At 43.1% G+C, this 21,327-nt stretch overlaps 2 protein-coding genes across 2 annotated transcripts; one reads left to right on the forward strand and one right to left on the reverse strand.

Annotated features, from left to right (window-relative positions):
• Nucleotides 1-832: 832 nt before the first annotated feature.
• RLIG1 (RNA 5'-phosphate and 3'-OH ligase 1) lies at nucleotides 833-9,046 on the reverse strand. Its single transcript, XM_080343174.1, has 7 exons — nucleotides 8,940-9,046; nucleotides 6,935-7,052; nucleotides 6,279-6,374; nucleotides 3,350-3,466; nucleotides 2,735-2,929; nucleotides 1,591-1,760; nucleotides 833-1,032 (listed from the first exon to the last, which is right to left on the reverse strand). The coding sequence occupies exons 1-7, from the start codon at nucleotides 9,027-9,029 to the stop codon at nucleotides 844-846; spliced, it is 975 nt and encodes a 324-aa protein (XP_080199300.1). The 5' UTR covers nucleotides 9,030-9,046; the 3' UTR covers nucleotides 833-843.
• Nucleotides 9,047-11,250: 2,204 nt separating this feature from the next.
• Nucleotides 11,251-18,913, forward strand: LOC308053197 (uncharacterized protein C12orf50 homolog; the record flags this gene model as incomplete). The annotated part of the gene is made up of 10 exons (XM_080364022.1): nucleotides 11,251-11,297; nucleotides 11,343-11,454; nucleotides 12,653-12,779; nucleotides 14,103-14,267; nucleotides 14,552-14,629; nucleotides 14,720-14,833; nucleotides 15,446-15,565; nucleotides 16,746-16,949; nucleotides 18,199-18,290; nucleotides 18,860-18,913. The coding sequence occupies 10 exons, from the start codon at nucleotides 11,251-11,253 to the stop codon at nucleotides 18,911-18,913; spliced, it is 1,113 nt and encodes a 370-aa protein (XP_080220148.1).
• Nucleotides 18,914-21,327: the final 2,414 nt, after the last annotated feature.

A 21,327-nucleotide genomic window follows, 5' to 3' on the forward strand; every position in this document is an offset into this window, starting at 1 on the left:
TTTTGTATATTTTATATAGCTGGATGTATACTTTTATAGTACAGATAAAATAAAGCCAACTCGATCATGAAGTCTCATGTTTATTTATATGCCATCTTACTTAATATGCCCTTGTTGCAGTTTCCTAATTGAGATGCAGTCTGAAAATGGCTATTATTAAGCCAAGTCACATTTCTCCTCTCTAATTACTAAGGATCTCCAAAATAAAACTAGTATACTTTCTATTTACCCTTTTTGTCCCAAAATAGTGGAAGCAACTGTAGGATATAGTTTAATTAAGTTTTCAAGTAACAGCATAATACTGCAGCTTACCAGTTAAATAATACAGTGAAAAGTTCACCCCAAAAGAAATCGTTACAACTTGTAAAAACCCCACAAAATTTCAGGGTTAAATCTGGTCCCACCTGAAATACGTCCTTTACTGTTAAGAAACAACTAGAAACAAATCTGAATCCTACATACAACACAGTGTCATAATAACTATATAAATATAAGTAAGTCCAACCTATGGAAGTGTTACAGTTGATTGCATTCACTAGCTAAGCTATTAGGACCAGCCAGTGTTAGACACCATACTTCTTACACTTAATTAAAACAGTTTCCAGAATGGGTTCAAAAGTTAACGATTTTTCAGAACTGAAAATAAACATGCTGAAAGCTAAGATCTGTGATCCACATCTCAGATCTCTCGTTACATAAAATCAGTCATTCAGGAAAAATTTAAAATAATATAGTACCAAGGCTGCTGCCAAAGCTAGAAGATTATTTGTAGAGTTCTGTGGTAGACACAAGTAAAAGGAATGCACCACATGTGACAACAATTAACTTAGAAGAGAAAAATCATTACACATCAAACTTGATATCTTTGAGTCTGTCAAATCTTTGACCATCCAAGTTCGAAAAGTGGTGAAACAAACTCTTTGGTTCAAAGTCACAGTGATATTTAGTTCTATTGAAAGAAATTACAACAGGCTGAGAACTCAGGTATGTCTCCGCAAGTGGCCAGGGTAAACCAAGATGATGACGATGGAGCTAAAACAGAAATAAGACTAGTTTAGAGCTTTTGATAGTAGCAGCCCATCAGTTCCCAGCTTCTGGGGTATGGGTATGAGTGCTTTAATTCCGTGATCCTTGGCATTAGGGCACTTATAACCATCAATCAGTTTTCTGAATGAGTAATAACAGAGCATAAAATGCAAACTAGAACTAAGGTGTCCACCACAGCTTCAGAAATACATACTAATTATCAAAACTCCCATTCTTACTAATAATACTTTTCTATAAGTAAACATTACAATAAATGAATTTTTAAAATAAAAGAACTAAGCTTTAAAATGTTGAGTCACTCCTATATAGAGTCAAGAAAATATTATTTTATGTTCTTAATTACTTCAAGTTATTAGCATAATGTACATAATGAAAAAGTTTAACATTGCCATTGTAGTGATTCACTGGGTTGACTAATTCAACCGTCACCTGATTTGCTACAAGAACATTTACTACTAAAGAATTTGGAAAACATATACCTCACAATACTTCATGTATTATGAATTATTATAGTACTTTCCACATTTCAATTTATATACTTACCTTGATTAAACACCCATCATGACAGTGCCACACAATTCCTTCAACTTTACCCTCACTGCAGCCTTCAAACCAAGACAGTATGTCATTTTGTTTCAAAGCAGGTGGATTCTTTAATTCAAATGCTCCATGTGGTACAAGAAGGTGTACAGGCTGCTTCTTGCTTCCTAATCCTATGTTAAAACAAACAAAAATCTTCCTGCTAGTTATGTGTGATAACTTAAGATTCTCCTCACTTCTGTTATTACAGCTATCTTAGAAGCACTCTATAACAGTAGACTTCTATTAGATGCTACAACATTGTCCTGCCCTTAGGAGAACATCTAAATATACTTTTAAGTATCAAATGTAACGGTCTCCTCCTCACATAACTTTTTATTTATATAAAATAAACATGACACTGAGATTTATACAGCTGCCTGCTTTGCCCTTGTGGTCACCTCCTCAGTAACCATAAAGGTAATAGCTAAATTCTTCAAAATCTGGCATATTTTCTTGTGAATATGGATTAACACTTAAGCTAGGCTGCTACCAACTGCATTGTGTCTTCAGTAACTGTTCAATATCTTCATCTAAGAATACAGCTATTAGAGTTTTTTGTTGCAGTTCATTTACATTCTGCAAAAATGCTTAGGCCAGGTACTACTATTTTTCCTGTCCATCCTTGCAAGTTCTCCTAACAGCAAAGCTCAGACATTAGAATTCACTTGTGCTCATACCTAATTATTTTTTGTTATAGGCTTTTAAAGGGAGAAGTCACAACTAAAATTTAGGTGAAATTACATTTCCTATAAAAATACTCATATTAATTGATAATTTTAAAATTGCAACTTATTAATAGTAATATGTAAAGCAATTTTTCCAGTCAGAATGTTTTTTGAAAGACTAAAGCAAAGCATTTTTATAGTAACTCCTAAAGCACATGCAGGTGGAAAGAGGTTTGATAGACATAAATAGTCTCATGACAACTCAGTGACAACTGAGGCGAGTATTTTTGGTTGAGTTTTCTTTGAGCCAGCGGTTTCTCCTTTCTAAAAAGGTTACATTGCTACCTTTTTTAAAAAACTTATAGAAAGAAAATACATAGTTTTCACTCAAAAATTCCACTAAATAAAAAAGTATTTAAGAACAGACCATACAGACTTACCATAAGGATTTGCATTAATATTAGTCCCAATAAGCTCCAATGTTTGTTCTAAAATTTCTGATAATGGCACCGGACTGATTTCCAGAAGCCCTGGGTCAGCATGGTGTTTCAATACCAGTGCTATTTCAGCCTCATAATTTATAACGGATGAATGCCAGCAATACTGCTTACTATTCTTCTCCACAGGCACCCAACCTATGAGAAAACATTGCATTTTACCGAAGTAAACATCTGAAGCTATCACATGCATACTAGAAGTGTACATGCATTAAAAAAAAAAAAAAAGGCAAACCCCACAAAACTAAAAACACACAAAAAACCCCCCATAACACAATTAACTACAAGCAGAAAGTAACAAGAAAAACTGTCGTATCTCAGAGAAATGTCAGAGGAATGTAAACGTGACAACTATGCCTTCAGCTGAAGCCTGGAAATCTGTGCAGCAAACTGCAATTATTTTCAATGTGTCAAGAGAACAAAACCTTTCTGGATAGTGAATGACATTCCAATTGTTTTCTGAATATGTTAACTACTACTTTTAACTCTGAAACTAATTCTAATTCACTTCAACGATGGATTGCCGCCCTCGTTTTATCTGTGCTGCATCATAGGTACCTGGCATATGTCCATTTTCATCAGGCAAAGGATTGCCATTAGAGAACTCGATGTCCTTTGCTGGAATCCAGGTATCTGGAACAGGCTTGAAATCCTCTTCAATATTCCAAACAAATTCTAGATATACAAATGTGGTAGGTTTTGGCAAACTGTTAGTCAATTTTACATTTTGATCATCTTCCAATGCAAGTATTAGAACACCGTTGATCTAGACCTTGTTTTACAGACAGTAGTCCCTGTTATTTTGTACAAGCACCAACATCTGGCACACTTAAGCAGTGTAGAATTAGGAGGGTTTAAAGAAGCATAGCAGCCTTTAAGTAGTTTAAAAGTTCAAAACTAAACAAGATCAACAAATAGCTATCCCAATAGCCAATATTATATTTAAACTACAGCGAGAGAATAGAATACAACACAACACAACACAATATTTCAGCTGGAAGGGATGATCACTGAGTTCAACTGCCTGACCAATTCAGGACTGACCCATGAGTTAAAGCATGGTATTAAGGGCATTGTTCAAATGCCTCTTAAACACTGACAGGCACTGATCACCTCATTAGGAAGCCTGTTCCTGTGTTTGACCACCCTCTCAGTAAAAAAAATGCTTCCTAAGGTCTGGTCTGAACCTCCCCTGGTGCAGCTTTAAACCATTCCCATGAGTCTTGTCACTGAATAGCAGGGAGAAGAGATCAGCACCTCCCTCTCCACCTCCCCTCCTCAGGAAGCTGTAGAGAGCAATGAGGTCACCCCTCAGACTCCTTTTCTCCAAAATGGATAAATTCAGAATCCTCAGCCACTCCTCACGGGACATTCCTTCCAGCCCTTTCACCAACTTTGTTGCCCTCCTCTGGATGCATTCAAGTACCTTCACATCTTTCTTCCATTGTGGGACCCAGCACTGCACACAGAGCTCAAGGTGAGGCTGCACCAACACTGAATATAGTGGATAATCACCTCTTCTGACCATCTGGCTCTGCTGTGTTTGATGCAACCAGGATGCAGTTTGCCCTCTGGGCTGCCAGGACACACAGTGCTGGCTCATGTTGAGCTGCTGCCAACCAGCCGCCCCAGATTCCTTTTTGCAGGGCTGCTTGATCGCCAGCCACTCCTCTCCCAATTCGTACTTGTGCCTGGTATTACCCTGTCCTAGGTGCAGAATCTGGAACAGTGACTCATCTCCAACCTCAGTTCCTGGAACATTTATGGAGAAGATTATACTGGGTACTGTTGAAAGGCACATCAAGAATAATGCAATCATCAGATAATCAAGATGGGTCCTACCATACTATCTACTAGCTCCTCCAGTACTCTGGGATGAATTTCATCAGGCCTCATGGCCTTGTAAGCATTCAGTTGATACAGCTGGTCCCTTACAATTTCAGCATCCAGAAATAGAAAGTCACTGTTCCAACACTCATGGTCCTCTGACTCAGAAGACTGGGCACCACAAGGTCTGTCAGTATTATTAAATAACGAGGCAAAAAAGACATTGACTGTCTCTGCTTTTTCTTCATCCCTATTAGTCAGATGACCATCTTTGACAAGTATCAGTCCAATGTTTTCTTTAGACCTCCTCTTCCTATTAATACACTTAAAAAAGGCCTTCTTGTTATCTGAAAAAACACTGACCAATTTCAACTCTACTTGAGCTTTGGCATTTCATGTCTTCCTGTTGCATATATAAAGCACAGCTCTATAGTCCTCTTGGAAAGCCTCATCTCACTTCCAGAGATCATATAAGTTATTTTTGCTCTTGAGCTTCACAACGGTGTTCAGCCAAGCTGGTCTTCTGCCCCACTTGCTTGACTTAAAGCACAGTGGAATGTCCTGCTCCTGTGTTTCTAAAGGGTGATTCTTAAAGACTGGCCAACACTCGTGGACTCTGAAGCCCTCAAAAGCAGATTCCCAGGATACTCTGCTAAACAGCTCACTGAATAGCTTAAAGTTTGCTCTCCTCAAGTCCAGGGTAGCAACTCTGCTGTCATTTTCTCTTATTACACTGAAAATTTTAAACTCAACCATTCCATGATTACTGCAACCTATACAACCACAAGCCCTTCTCTATTCACAAACAGCAAACCTAAAGGGGTGCCTTTCCTACTTGGCTCATTGAGTACCTGTGACAAGAAGTCATCTCCTAAAATGTTCAACAATTTCTAAGACCTGCTCATTACAGCAGGATGACACTGCCAGCTGACGACTGGGAAGCTGAAATCTCCTACAAGGACAAGGGCTGGGCAACCAGTAGCAGACTGCAACTACAATATCTCCTTTGTTTTCCACTCTCCTAATCCTCAAGGTAGATGAGGTTCTTAGGGACATGGTTTAGTGACAGTGTTACAATTGGATTCTATGGTCTTGACGGTCTCTTCCAAACAAAATGATTCTGTGATTCTAAACACATCACCACTCACTGTACAGCCTGTACAATGAAACTCTCCCGTACATCCACAGCAACACCTCCACCTCGCCTGCCCTGCCTATGCCTCCTGAAGTGCTGTAGTCATTCATCCCAGCACTCCAATCATGGGACTCATTCCACCAAGTCTCACTTACCACCAATGGTATTGTAGTTCTGGGACTAACGCTTCCAGTTCATCCTGTTTGTTTCTCATACTGCGCACCTTGGCATACAAGCATTTCAGACACGCCCCTGAGCCATTCGTGCTCCTAGGAGCAGCGTCAATGCTCCCACTGCCACTATCACCCTTCAGCAATGTCATGCCAACCCTTGGCTTACCTACTGCAATCTTCTTGGTGTCCCCTTCCCACACTGATTCTACCTTAAAGCTCTCATAAATTAAAGGTAAGAGTGACATTTAAAAAGTTGGAGCAGGACCACTGACATTTCCAGTGTTATACTAGATGTGTTTTTCCAACTGGATAACTTACATTCCCAAAAAGAAGGAAAAAAATCTTCACTAACCTTTGCAATCTTCCAACGAATACAGGAATCGTTTAAACCTTTTTTCAGCTTGTTTGTTGGGTTTTCGGTCCAGTCTGGCCCATAGATATGGTCGCCCTAGAGTTTCCAGAGGGATAAAACCAGCAGTTTACTGAGGTAACCACACCCTGCAGAGTGCTAAATTCAGCTACATCAAAGGCAAGATAGGAATCCTTATTTGTCACTAGAGAAATTTTATATTCAAAGACATCATTTAAATTCATAAATTAACTACTGCATATAAATCTAAAAATGTATTTGTAGAATAATGCCTAGTTTAACAGTTTTCCTCCCAACGTCAATCCTTTTAATCTTTCCAAAGGATATTAGACACTCTTTATTATATAAACTCTAGTGTGCAAGGATGACTTGCTAATAAGAAATTTTAAAACTGGTGTAGTTCCTTGATTAGCATCTTCACTTAAACCATACTTCATGCATTTTAGAGAGTAAAATCTGTAAAAAATTCATAAACACCTACTATGTTTACAATAACGATTACTTTGTGGTCAAGATGTTTAATGACAGTTAAATTCACAACAGCTGTAACCCAATAAATCATACAATAGAAGTGAATGCCAAGTAAAATAAGGCTTCTAGTCAGCACGAGAAATCTGCATATGGATCTTCCTGATTACCTTTATAGGTAGTTACATAACAGCAGGTTCCGTCCACCTTTTCAGTAGGAATTGCATTGTATATATCTGCCTCTAACGCCTTCCCAGTTATAGTTTCAGTTGCCAAAACTTTAAATGGCTGAAAAGAAGACAGGTATTTTAAACCCTCATCATGGCTGTGATACTGCCTTATTCTCACATGGATCCTTGTTCCTTACAGCTGGCCTCTGCAAATCCACTATTATACATTATATTACTGATTTCTGATCCTATCAAAATACACCACTGTTTCCTCAAGACATGACAGTTTGGCAAATGCTCTAAGACAAAAGAACAAAGCCAATGTATTTGCAAACTCTCTCCCTCTTCTCCATTCTTGATTAGTATTTAGAGATTACTTTGCCTTCCACTTTACACAGTGCTTATAAACAAGAAGGGTTCCAGTCCAACACTACAATGTTTTGAGAGGTGCCTTCCTGTATTACTATGGCAAGAAAAATTCATCATGAGCAGCTGCTCCAAGCTTGCACTTTGGAGATTAAAGTCAATGGCACTATGTTAGTGCAATACACAGACTAGGGGAATGTAAGGTGGCAAAAGCATCCTGGTGTTAAGTATTTAGCATCAGTGCTGTCAATTAAACACTTTCCTGATTAGAAAAAGCAAAGAAATAAGTGGCCTGGAGATGTGAAATAAATATAAATATCCAGCCACAACTAGTCCTAGATTCCAGGAGTACTTCCATAGACTTCTATAACAGTGTCACCACAAACATATAATCAGTTGTGTTTGGATTCAAATATATTCCTGTACAGTCATCACCCCTCTGTCCTCTCTCCCCAGTCAATTTTGACCTTGAAGTTGGTCACTGCCTCTACCTGCTAGCAAATCACAAAACAAGTCCTTCTTTTACAAAAGTCTCAAAACATAACTTGGAAATAATGAGAACATTCTCAATGCTTTCATTAAATTATGTGGCTGTTTCATACCTTGGAAATAAGATTTGTGACCATAACATACAGTATATATGAGGATCTTACGAAGATTGCATGAAAATTTTCAGCAGAGTAAGAAAACATATCCATTGGTTTTCCCACCACCACCATCCTTTGGCTCTAGAAGTCATAACCCCTTCTACTATGCTTGCTGCACTCTGAAAACCACGAAAAGATAGTGTTTGCCAGTTCCAGATCTAATCCAAAAATTGGTGTTTTCTACATGAAGGAACAACAATGTAGAGTGGTACATTTACATGACCATTATTGACATAGTGCTGGTACTCAAAGTTGAACAGTTAACTTACTGATGTTCTGGCAATCATTTCAGCGCTTCCATCCACAAGTCAAGCAACAATGGGAGAAAGTCAACTCTATGGATTCAAGCTCACTGTGCAGCCAACAGACAGCAGTAGGTGCTGCTACTAAAACTGGGAAACACGAGTTGAAGAACTACAGCAGACAGGTGAACGACACCCTGATCTGCCCCAACACTGCCTGTTACATCTTGGGAAGAATTAACTTTGATTGGGCTCCATTACTTTCACCTCGCTATGTACTCCATGTCTTATAGCCTTGAATGAATTCTTCCATCATAAGCCAAATGCTCCCAGTGCAGACATGTTGGAGCAGCCTCGTTCCTACCATGACTGTACCCACACTTAGAAAAAGCAAACTCAACATCAAGGTGAACACCTGGATGCACTTAGCAAGAAAAAGGTGGGACACACCTGAAAGAGCTCCCAAACGCTATTTATTTCTCGCACTTCAGGCGGGGAGACACACACAAATACGGAAACCCCTACCCCACATTTTGGTCACGCTCTGCAGCCAAACCTCCCGCCACTCGCTGTCCCGCTCCCCGCAGCCGGGTCGGGCGGGTCTGACACGGCCGGTGCCGCTGCCTGTCCACCCCGCTCCGCCCCGCCCTGCGGCCCCGCTCCCCGCGGCCCAGAGACACCCCCTGGGTCTGGGCCCAACCACGGCCCCGGCCCCACCGGCCTCCTCCCGGCCCATTCCGCCTCGGCCACCTGGCGCTCCCGCTTGGCCGACGGCTCCTCCTTCACCTCGGTCACGAACACACACGGCACCTTCCGCTGCACCGCGCCCCGCCGCCTCATGGCCCCGGCCACCCGAGCCCGCCCGCTCCCAACGCCGGACCAGCGCCGGGCGGAACTGCGGCTGCACCGCCCCGCGCTGCGCCACGGGAAATGGAGTCCGGGACCGCCCGCCCGCCGGGAGCCCCGCGGCGCACCCGAGCGCTGGGGAGGGCGGCGCAGGACAGAACGGGGCGGGCGCGCTCGCCTTGGGGCACCTTCCTAGCAGCCGTCAGCGAGGCGGGGGCATCCCCTCTCGGAGGCGCCCAGTCCGGCCGCGGGCCTGGGGCAGCTCCAGGGCTCCAGGCACCGTTCTGTCTCCAGAGCGGCTCCCGCTGTGTCAGGGCCGCCCCGCCCGCCTGTTTTCGGCTCCGGGCTGAGGCAGCGCGCGGTGATGGTGCCGTTGGTGCCGTTGGCCCGGCAGCCGTTCCTCGGGCAGTTTCCTGCTTGCCCGGGTGCCGCACACCTGGCTGGGGCAGGGATGCCCGGGCCCCAGGGCATGGGGAACCATCTGTGTTGGTTTTGCCCGCGTCAGCACAGGGGCCTACGGGTGGTTCCTGGGCTCTGCTCCTCGGGATAAACCTCTGAAGCCGTGGTGGGTTGACCCTGGCTGGACAGCAGGTGCCCACCAAAGCTGCTCTGTCACTCCCCTCCTCAGATGGGCAGGGGAGAGAAGATAACGATGGGTAAAGACAAGGACAAGGAGAGATCCCTCATCCGTTACTGTCATGGGCAAAACAGACTTGACTCGTGGAAATTTGTTTAATTTATTACCAATCAAATCTGAGTGGAGTAATGAGAAATAAAACATAAATCTTAAAGCACCTTCCCAACACCCCTCCTTTCTTTCTGTGCTCAAGTTCACTCCTGGATTTCCTCTACATCTTCTGTCCGAGCCGCAAAGGGGAAGAGGGAATGGGGGTTATGGTCAGTTCTTCACAGGCTGATGGGCAGTCTGGACCAGCAGCGAGTCCATCTTGTAGCCAGCTGGCACGGGCTCTAGTGGACATGGGGGAAGCTTCTAGCAGCTTCTCACAGAATCCTCCCCTGCCACCCCACCTGCTTCAAAAACCTTGGTGTGCAAACCCAATACAGAATTAGTTCTTCCTGAGCTTACCACCTTAAGCTTACCTCAGCCAGACACAGCCATAGAACTACAAAGACGCCCTGTTTCCACAGCTTTTGACAACATTAACGCTTTTTCATATGGCTGCTCGGGCCCACTGACAGTTCAGTATTCATGGTCCACATCTACGAAGCCTCAACAACGAAGAAGATGAAGAGGATGATGAAGAGATAGAGAACTATACAACTGATATCTCGTGCTAAAAATTTAATTCCTAAACATGTTTCTGAAAGAGCATATAGATTTATTCTAGTCAATAATGTACAAATATTTCTGTATGTCTATTTTGACAACAGAGCCAAGAAAACATGGAGGTGAATAGAAAACAAGAATGATAGGTAGAGCGGAGAATGGGATGAAGCGAGTGGTTGAAATTACAATAGTCTAAAGTGAAAGAAGATGCACCAATGTTTCAAAAGTGACAAAAATGGAAATTAGAAAAGTATGTTCTGTGCCGCTGCTTGTCCACCCCACTCCGCCCTGCCGTGCAGCGCCGCTCCCCATGGCCCGGCGACTCCCCCTGGGCCAGGCCAGGGCGAGACAGGACAGGGTGGGCGCGGTGGCCTCTCCCCAGCACCGCCCCCATGTCCTGGGGTAACAGTTCTCCTCAGCATTGCCCAGGACTGAAACTTCATTTCCTCCCATAGGTATCTTTGGTTCTGAGCCAGCACGGGACATGAATGGGAATAGGGAGGTTAATTCGGGACACAAGGGGAGGCTCTCTTTCTGCTTTAGAGCTGGCAGTAGACACCGCAGAAGCAAGAAAAAGCAAGTAACCCCAACCATGTCAGCAGTGAACAGCCAACAGTGTACTAGAATAACAGGAGCAGCAAGTGTCCCCATCAAAAGAAAGAGCTACATGAAGAAAAATGTTGGATTTTGCTTAAAAAATAGTCAAAGAATAAGGTTTGCCTTTGCACTACCAAAGGTTTGTTTCTCAGGCTGTAGTTGCTACAGCAAGAGGTTGGATATAATTGAAGCCCTGGCAAATAGGTTTGTCCATTTTTCATTAAAGAAACAGTGGAATGAGAGACTCTGAAATGGTCCCATTTTCTGGGATTTGCACTGAAGCAATGGAGATGAAGGAAGATGTTCAAGCTGGACATGTCTCCTGGCGCCATGATGGTGACATCAGGAGCTGGAGGAGCAGTTGGAACTTTCAGAACGTAACATTCTATACTGGCTGGCAACTGCCTTGTCCGTTTGGCCAGGCTGCACAAGGGACCAGCTCCTTCGTGCCAGCGCCTTTTGCTGCGAATTGGCATGCCAAAAATGTCCGCAACAGGGAATGCCAGCCATTTCCAGTGTTCCCCCTGCACACAGGTAAGTGCTGTAGATCTTAGAGTGCTTTGGATCCTTGGTTTCTTGATAGGGAAAGGGAGGTCTGTTGACAGGGAGGTCTGTTATGTAAGCGTAGAAGCTGATAGGTCACTGTGTCTGGGTCATGGCCACATCTGTAGATGAAATATCTGATTTTTGGACGTGGTGAGAAGAGCCAATGGTCTTCTGAACCATGGACAATTTTTTGTTTTGCATCCATGTCAGCAATGGGGACTTAGGCGTTAATGCCTTGGAGATGGGCTTTGGCTCCAGACCCAGAGCGAGTCTCAGGGGACGGGCCAGTTGAACTAACTACAGTCGAAACGTGCCTTGTTTTGGAGATGCTGCTCTTAGGACCAGATGTTAACATCTCGATCTGGTTGAAATTTCCTTTAAAATATCACATAGACTCTCATTAAGAATTGAATTGGATAACCAGACACGATCCTAAAATCTGTACTCTTTAATAAGACAGAGATATAGAAAAACAATTTTAAGTAGCGCTAACAAGAGTGACTCTCATGAAAGCGCTATCTCTGCAATATTATGTGGACTTTTTAGCTGGTGAAATTCTGACCAATAGAGGGTCAAATAATTATCAAATAATTAACAACTCCATTAAGTCCATGTAGATATGCTCTTTATTGTTTTGGATGTGATTGGGTTTTTTTTGTTGGTTTGGTTTGTTGTTGTTTGTTTGTTTGGCCGGGGGGGGGGGGGGGGGGGGGGGCGGGGGGGGGCAGGTTTTTTTCTTTTCTCCATTAGGCTTTTGTTTGTCATCTCTACAAGCAGCTGGGAGATGCTGTGAGCTGTATTAATCACAGTAGTCTCAGAACATCAACTCCCAAACTTATTCAGTTTTTGCTGAGAATCTTTCCGGGTTGGGTTTCCCACTACTTATTTGCCATGGACCCGTGTACATTTAGTAAGAGAGTCTAATGTAAGATTTACACTTGTACAGCCAATTTCATTTGGGATTGACCTGATTATCCCATTCTGGGGGAAAGGAAACTCAGCCGCATGTCAGTTAAGCAACTAGCAGATTCTTTTTCTTCCCAGCATCTCCTGAAAGGTCTGCAGTACAGAATATGGTCCCACAAAATCTTGGTCATATGTTCATAGCAGTAGACAGTGTACTGCTCCATTTAGTCCATTTTTATTATTATGTTTACAATATATGACAACTCTTTTTCTCCTGCAGCAGAAGAAGTACAGCCACATTGCCTGTTACTGGGAAAAACAACCCTCAGGCTGTGTGAGGATCAATTGTGCATTCCATCATAGCAAACCTAGAAATATAAATGGACTTTTTCTGCCACCTAGTAACAGTGAGTAAAAATAGTTTCTCTACTATTCGTTCATTAGTATAAGTACATACACAAGAAGGTCCCTGCAGTGCTCAGTAATCTCTATGAACGTTCTAAATGTGCCATGGCAAATCAAAGGGGTAGGATCTGCTACCGCAATGAGTTCAAGTTAAAGAAATTAATTGTATTGGCATGTGAACAGGGTTGCCACATGAATTTTTTAGCTGTCATGTTACAGTTCTTCCTCACTATAAGTTGCAGGAAAGATGATGAGAGCAAGTCAGTGTGACTTGTCATAGGTGCATGAGCAAGGGGACTAAACCAGAGCTGTTCGCGTCCTACCTGGGTGTGTTGAGCCACCCAACCCCAGAGGAGCAAGGCAAGAACTTGCGTGCTGTTTCTGGGAGTGCCCAAAATGCACATCTTCCTCTTATTTCTTTAGAACTGGAAACCGTGTCCAACTTCAGTATTTTTTATACAATGGACAGAATCCTGATTTTGTCTCTAGGTGCAGATCGGTCAGCTGGTACAATGTCAATAATCCCACAGTTTTTCATTCTTTTTATTTCAGGCAGATTTATTTCCTGGCTCTCAGAAAATGCTATCCCAGTTCTGAAAGTGTTTTCTGAAAACATTATAGGCAGCTATAGATTCCTAAGGAAAAGAATGCCTTTTCTGATTTTCTTCCGTTATAAGTGTAAATTAGTTTCATGAACTAGATTTTTTTTCCTCAAAAACGTACATTTTATACATCATAAAGAGATTGTGTTTCTGAAAATTTGGATAGAAAAAAATGTCTGCAAGCTAAAAATGGGTAATCCAGTGCTTAGCATTGCTAAATTCACGAAAGGTAGGTGCCATGGGGAGTGCTACAGGTCTGCCTGTTTTTTAGCATATTTAAAATATGTTCACAGCTGGGGTCCAAAACTCATGTCCTCATTTCAGCACAGGTACAACTACTTGCATGTTTCCTTATGTTATAAATATCCTGAAACATATTGGAAGAAAGAAGGATACTGACTGAAATTAGCGTATCCACCGGCTGGAAGAGATATCCAGCCTTCTCTACACAACATCAAATGATCAAAATGTTCCTCTTTTCACAAGGCTTTATTCCTCATCTGTTCTGTCAGAGGACTTACAAGCCGTGTTTTTTCATGTTTTCTGTTGGTGCAAGATGCTCTTTTGCCAAGCCTGGCAAAATAGTTTTACCATAAGGCAGAACGTGCCTATGTAATGATGCCTTCCATATAATAAAGATTTCAAAGCCATACCTGCTGGTCTGAACCTGAATTTGATATTTTAGTTCCTCCTAATAAGGAAATATTATGTTCTCTTCTGCAGATGTGCCACTGCTACAGAGTGGCCAAGAAAGGACTGCGCATCCAGCCCATCATCAAGAATCACTCCGAAATCAAGAGAATGTTTTCCTACCAGTTCATGCTGCACTCATCATAAGCCTCAAGAAAGAAGAGGAAGATGAAGAGGACAAAGAAGAGATAGAGAACTGTAAACAGATTATTTTTTCTTTCACAAAGAAGTAGAATAGGGTTTTCTCTACACTTCACAACTAGTTTGTTATAATAACCATTACCTGTTCAAAAACAGGTAATAGACTGAAGGTCTATGCATATGTATAAATATTTGTTTTGGTTTTGTATTTTTTAAATGTAGTTAAACCACTGACTGTATCTCACTTTGAGATGACATTCCTGGCGGTATTTGATTATTAAGACTTGTTGAAGGTCTTTATCTGTAGACACCTAGTAATCTTTTAAAACTATTTCCTACAGATGTTTCCAACTGGGTGCCTAAGACTGCTGCAGAAATTGAAGAGGAAAGAGCCATAAAGGAAATATGCTATAAAACTGGTAAATACGAAATCAGTCACTCTTTCCTAAAGACCAATGATGCCAATATACTAAGCCTTGGGTTTATTTTCCCTCTCGCGCTGTGTTTAGGAGAGTATTACAGGATCCAGTCCCCTCAGGAACACCAATCGGCACAAACTGTGTCTTCACCTCGGGAAAAGGAGAAATTACACTTGGAAGCTACCAAGCGAGACTTGCAGAAAGGTGAGGACTTGCCATCTTCTTGGAGAATATGTACCGCTTTTAGGATTACAGTTACAGGGAGAAACTATTAGATGCCTTGCCCCTCCTCCTCTCTTTTTTAATTTAGTGACAATAAAAGACAGCGTGTCACAAAGAACAGTAAAATACTTTATTAATCCTTCCCCAGATGTTTATACATACATAATGTCACACGCGTGGTGACTATCTGTATCAAATGTACATGGAAAAGGTAGAAAGGGGCTGTAAACCCCATGTGTGCTTCCTGGAGATATACAACTATTCCATGTATGTACTCAGATAAGATTCATAAATATAATTCATGGAAAGTGACAAACTAAAGAAGGAACAGAAAATTTATAGCTGGTTCTTTCCTTTGGAGCCATAGTTTGTCTTTAAGCTGTGTTTTAGAAATTGTATTAGAGTCTGTGGGTATTCTGGTTCAGTTACTGTAGACAGGAACCAAACATCTAAGAAAGACAAAGACTTGAAAAGGAGAGGTAAAAGGAAATTGCACTCATCACTGTCTCACAGAGGTGGGAGGAAGAGAATGGCAGTGCCATTCCCTGTGCTTACACACGAGCAGCTCACACATTCTTTCTGTTGCCTTTCCAGGAGATGGTAGTAGAATCCCCAGAACATTTATTAATACAAAAAGAGAAGGAGAGATTTCAGGAAGGAGAATACCAGCCGAGTGTATTCCCAGAAGAGATCGTCGATCCTTTGACAATGGAGGTAAATACACTTCAGCTTCAGCTTCTCATTGATTAACATCTTGTCTTGTGCTAAATAAAATAACTGATTATGCATGCCTTAAACTACAGTAGAACACCCTTGGCTACCAGGTACACTGACAGTGGAGGTGAATCTATTCTAGGAACGTTGAATCTCCCGCCATTCATTGGTATTTCTGCAACGCTGTTTGTCACCCTGTCAGCAATGCCCGTTCAGCTGTTAAGACTCTGTGTGGGCCCGTGCTGTGAACGGTATCACTGAAGTGCCTGAGGATTCAAGTAATCCTTTTGTAAGCTGAAGTTATTTTTTATGCCATGTTGTTTTAGCTCTTCAGTTTGCAGGACAACCTGTAGGTGCACTGATACAACTGAGATAGAGGCAAAGCATCCCTCATGTGCAAGGGGTGAGAAATAAGCACCGGCAGAGACGAACATATTAAGGGTTGTGGTTTTGTTGCTGAGTTCTCTTGTAACGACAGGCAGCTCAGGCTCAGAAAGTTGTCACCCTGTGCTTTGGAATCTGTATCCACTGGGTTCCCACGTAGATGTTACACTTTGAATTTGGAAAAGGGTTTGTTCCCCCTGTGACACACACAGACATTCCATACAACTCAGTTCTTACGAATGTCTATGTGAATTAAAGCCAAGGTTTGTCATTTTTAACCGTAAACCCTAAATACAGTATTCATGAACACGGTCTAATTCCTCATGAGAAGTGTTCGGAGTGAGAACCACTCAAAGCACTTGTACGAGTTCAAAGTGCTGTTGGTCTTTGTCTTTAGAGTCAACTTTGGAGTTTGCTTTTGTCACAATTTCCTGTGTCAAAGGCAATACAGCCACTTTTGCAAACCACAGTGAGCTGGTGAATAAGCAACACTCCAAAGAAATAAGGAAGAATAAATGGATTTCTTAGGAGCCAAGAAATTCACCTAACACAGTCCCAGGAAAAGGTATTTTGAGAAAACAGTTGGCTTATTCAGTTGCATTTACTAAACTGTTGGATGATCAAGCACTACTTACCTGATTTCTGTTCTTCGGGTCAAATATGGGCAATCCACATTTGGACAGGACTCGCCACAAAGAACATTGTTTTCATCTTGTCTTCCAGCCTCCAGGCTCCTGCCAAATGTCACGTTTTGAATAACTGCACAGCATTTTTAAGTTTGCTTTTTCCCTTCTAGGATTTCACACTTCAGACCCCAAAGGAAAACCAACTTACCAATCAAGGGGTCAGAGGAAGGATGATGAAACTGCTTCTTATGTTCCTCGTGGGAGAGCAGCTGGAAGAAAGACTTCTTGTGATTCTTCAGAACCTCAAAGATCAGCATATGTTTTCTACCGCACTGTCAATGTCAAACAAGAACCAAAGTTCAATGGATCTACAGGTGGGTTTGATTGTAATAGATGCGTGATTATTTTTAATATTGACTATTATTTTACATCTTGGGTAAGCAATGTCTTTGGTCTTATTCAAAGTTCTGATATGGATTGAAATGTAGTGTCAATCTCTGTGTTTTTTACTAGTATTATGTTTTCACTTTTTTATGTTGGACAGTAGACTGAACTCATTCTCTTTCTATTCATTCGGGGTAATATTTCAATTCATTTTATTTACACTTTTGAAATATGCTACTGTCTTCTTCAGAGGACGTCCTATGTCATAAATTTGACAAGAGCCTCCAGGTGGGATTCAGAGTCCTGTATCTTTCTTTTTGGCAATGTGTCTCAGATGTAACCATAATTTTACATCTTACGCTTTACTTTTAACTTGCTAATCCAGCTTCTCACAATCTCGTACATCAGTTGGGTTTTATTTGTCTTTCTCCTTTCCTTTCCCACTGTTACTCTGGAATATTCTGTTGTTTTCATCTGTTACTTCATTTAGAAATGCAGTAGTAAATAATTTGAACAGTCAAAAGTTAAGAAAGTGATTTCACCTTGCCAGTTTCAATCATCTCTCTTAAGCTCAGTTGGATCTCCATCTTGAGGTGACTCCCTATCTTCATTTCCAGGAAAAAGAACCACGCTCTGACAGAGTATCCTCTGCCTTAACATGAATACAGTTAAATGAATACCAACATCCCTGCTTCATCTCGGGATAAAAATCTCGGGTAACTTGAATTAATGGAATTAACATGGAATTCACATGGAAAAAGAGAATAATGTTTTTAACCAAATTTCACAGAGAACAGTCATTAGGCAGCTTACTCTGATGCACAGTCAACTGCCCAGCACAAAAACATCCCATTGCCTTGTATCTAGTGTTTGCACCAGCAGGGATAAAAGAGGAGATTGCATTATGGGTTTGTTTAATTGAAAATCAATTGGTTGCTTTGGGGAGATTTTCAACACAGGAATATTGATTTTGTTCAGGTCGCGGGTGTCCGTGGCAGAATCGCCTCATTTGGAAGATGCCGTGAGCCTGAGGAAATGCTGCAAGGTTACACGTGATCTATAAAGTAGTGGAGAGAAAGTCTGTATTTAACGCTGGCTTGTATTTCAGAGATGATGTATGGTGCACATGATGCTTTCATTGATCTTTCAACTGACCTAATGTTTAATTCATAGATCACACCAAGTCTTTCCTGAAACTGTAGCTGAACTTAACAAACAATGTTTATGTCTCTTCTACAGACAAATACACTTCAGGATCTTACAATGCACCAACTTGGAGGAAAGGAAATCCACATGCAAAAATGCTCCCTAAATTTGAAACAACCGTTCAGGTAACTGATAGACATTTTTACCATTAATTCTTTTTCACAAAAGCAACAGGCCTCTCCCCACCTAGAAGATGGAAAGTTGCTCTTAAAGCTTTTGCAGCCAAAACCCACAAGGTTCTAAGCAATGTTGAGTCATCTGAAAGAGCAGGGAAGAGTTCCGCTTGTTTGCAAACATGTAATTTGGACTAACCCGTGATGTTTAATATTTTACAATATTATTGATAGGAAAGCCAAATACGTACCTGCCTTCAAAGTGAGGAGCTACAACAAGTGGGTTTTGGCTCGTAGTGCTGGACAAAGCACAGCACAGACCATAGGAGTGTGATCTGTTTGTCTGTGTGATTGCTCGTGAAGTGTCTGCAACAGCTGAACCATGATCATCCGAGGTCCAAATTCATAAAAGGACTCGGGCTACAAAACATTCCCCAGATGCCCTAGGGACCATGAATACATTCTACAGCTGTCTTGAAAGCAGACATTACAACCCATATCTCATATGTTTCTGAAAGAGCATACACATTTATTCTAGTCAATAATGTACAAATATTTCTGTCTATCTATTTTGACAACAGAGCCAAGAAGTGAATAGGAAACAAGAAGCATACGTTAAACGGAGAACTGGATGAATGGAGTACCTCAAATTTTTATTTCCAGAGATGAAAAAATCTCTATGCACACCCTTCCCTCAATTTATTCAACAAATTTTAATGTATAACAGAAGATTTAATGGATATGTACCTTAAGTAATAAATTGTTTTTGGTTTTACTGTAAAGCTTTGATACTGTCTCTCACAGCATTCTCCTGGACAAGATGTCCAGCACAGAGCTGGATAAACACACAATGCAGTGAGTGGCTGACAGGCCGGGCTCAAAGGGTTCTAGTAAATGGGGTCATATTGGGTTGGACACCACTCACTAGTGGGTTCCACAAGCATCCATCTTAGGGACAGCGCTCTTCAATGTCTTCATAAATGACTTGGACACAGGACTTGAGGGAATCCAAAGTTTGCTGCCTGCAAAAAATTGGGAGGAGCTTTTGACCCTGTCAAGGGCAGAGAGGCCCTGCAGAAGGATCTGGACAAATTGAAGAACTGGGCAACCACCAACCACATGAGCTTTAACAATTGCAAGATTTTGCACCTGGGACGCAGCAGTCCTGGCTGTCCATAAAGACTGGGGCATGAGATAATGGAGAGGGATCTGTGTGTTCTGGTCAATGGCAAGTTGAACACGAGGCAGCAGTGTGTCCTGGCAGCCAAGGCCAACCGTGTCCTGAGGTGCATCAAGCACAGCATTGCCAGCTGGGCCAGGGAGGTGATTGTCCTGCTCTGCTCTGCACTGGTGCGGCCTCACCTGGAGCACTGGGTGCAGTTCTGGGAGCCACAGGATAAAAACTATATAAAGTTATGGGAGGGTGTCCAGAAGAGGTTGGTGAAGGGTTTGGAGAAGAAGCCGAAGGAGGAGCAGCTGAAGTCACTTGGTTTGTTCATCCTGGAGAAGTCTAAGAGGAGACCTCATCATGGTCTACAGCTTCCTCACAAGGGGAGGAGGAAGGGAAGGCACTGATATCTCTGGTGACCAATGACAGAACCCGAGGGAAAGGCAGGAAAATGTCCCAGGGGAGGTTTAGGTTGGACATGAGGAAAAGGTTCTTCACCCAGTATGTGGTGGAGCACTGGAACAGGCTCCCCAGGGAGGTGTCACAGCCCCAGGCCTGACAGTGTGTGATTTGTGGGGTTGTCACAGGCAGGGGCAGGAGTTGGACTCATGATCCTTGTGGGTCACTTCCAACTCAGGCCAGTCAATGGTTCTCTGGTTCTATTAAACTGGGAAACAAAGGCTGGAGCTCCAAGTGCCTGCTACATCTTGGCAAGAATTAACTTTGACTGGGTTCCTTTATTGTCATCTGCCTACGTACTCCACATCTTACTGCCTCTAATAAATTCTTCCCTCAGAAACCTGATATTCCTTTGAGAGAAAAAAAAAAAAACAACGAAAAAAAAAGAAAAAAGAAAACCTAAAGAAGTAAAAATCTAAAGAAGAGAAAAATCTCATTTTGTCTCTGCAGGACTCACAGGTGGGCCCGGCAAAACGGCTGCACACAGGTTCCCAGAGCAGTCTCGTTCCTGCCATGACAGCACATGCACTCAGACAAAGCAAACTCAGCACCAGGGAGAACACCTGCATGCACTTGGCAGGAAAAGGGACAGACCTGAAACGGCTCCCAAACCATCTCTCTCTCTCCCGCATATAAGGCGGAGAGCCTCAGGGAAACCCGTATCAAGTATTTCCGCCAACCTCTGCAGCCAAACCTCCCGCCACTCGCTGTCCCGCTCCCCGCAGCCGGGTCGGGCGGGTCTGACACGGCCGGTGCCGCTGCCTGTCCACCCCGCTCCGCCTCGCCGTGCGGCGCCGCGCCCCGCGGCCCAGCGACTCCCCCGGGGCCCGGCCCCGGCCCCGTTCCGCCTCGGCCACCTGGCGCTCCCGCTTGGCCGACGGCTCCTCCTTCACCTCGGTCACGAACACACACGGCACCTTCCGCTGCACCGCGCCCCGCCGCCTCATGGCCCCGGCCACCCGAGCCCGCCCGCTCCCAACGCCGGACCAGCGCCGGGCGGAACTGCGGCTGCACCGCCCCGCGCTGCGCCACGGGAAATGGAGTCCGGGACCGCCCGCCCGCCGGGAGCCCCGCGGCGCACCCGAGCGCTGGGGAGGGCGGCGCAGGACGGGACAGGACAGGACAGAACGGGGCAGGACAGGGCGGGCGCGGTGGCCTCTCCCCAGCACCGTCCCCATGTCCTGGGGTAACAGTTCTCCTCAGCATTGCCCAGGACGGAAACTTCATTTCCTCCCATAGGTATCCTTGGTTCTGAGCCAGCAGAATAGGGAATAGGGGGGTTAATTTGGGACACAACGCGACGCTGCTCTTTCTGCATTAGAGCTGGCAGTAGACACCACAGAAGCAAGAAAAAGCAAGTAACCCCAACCATGTCAGCAATGAACAGCCAACAGTGTACTAGAATAACAGGAGCAGCAAGTG

This window comes from Nesoenas mayeri (assembly GCF_963082525.1).
Source record: "Nesoenas mayeri genome assembly, chromosome: 1".
NCBI classification, from domain to species: Eukaryota; Metazoa; Chordata; class Aves; order Columbiformes; family Columbidae; genus Nesoenas; species Nesoenas mayeri.

Coding starts and splice junctions, on each gene's coding strand:
- RLIG1 (XM_080343174.1), bottom strand. CDS start 9,029: ATGAGGCGGCGGGGCGCGGTGCAGCGGAAGGTGCCGTGTGTGTTCGTG. Junction 6,375..6,934: donor TTATGTAACTACCTATAAAG/GTAATCAGGAAG, acceptor TGGAAACTCTAG/GGCGACCATATCTATGGGCC. Junction 1,033..1,590: donor ATGATGGGTGTTTAATCAAG/GTAAGTATATAA, acceptor TTTCTGTTTTAG/CTCCATCGTCATCATCTTGG.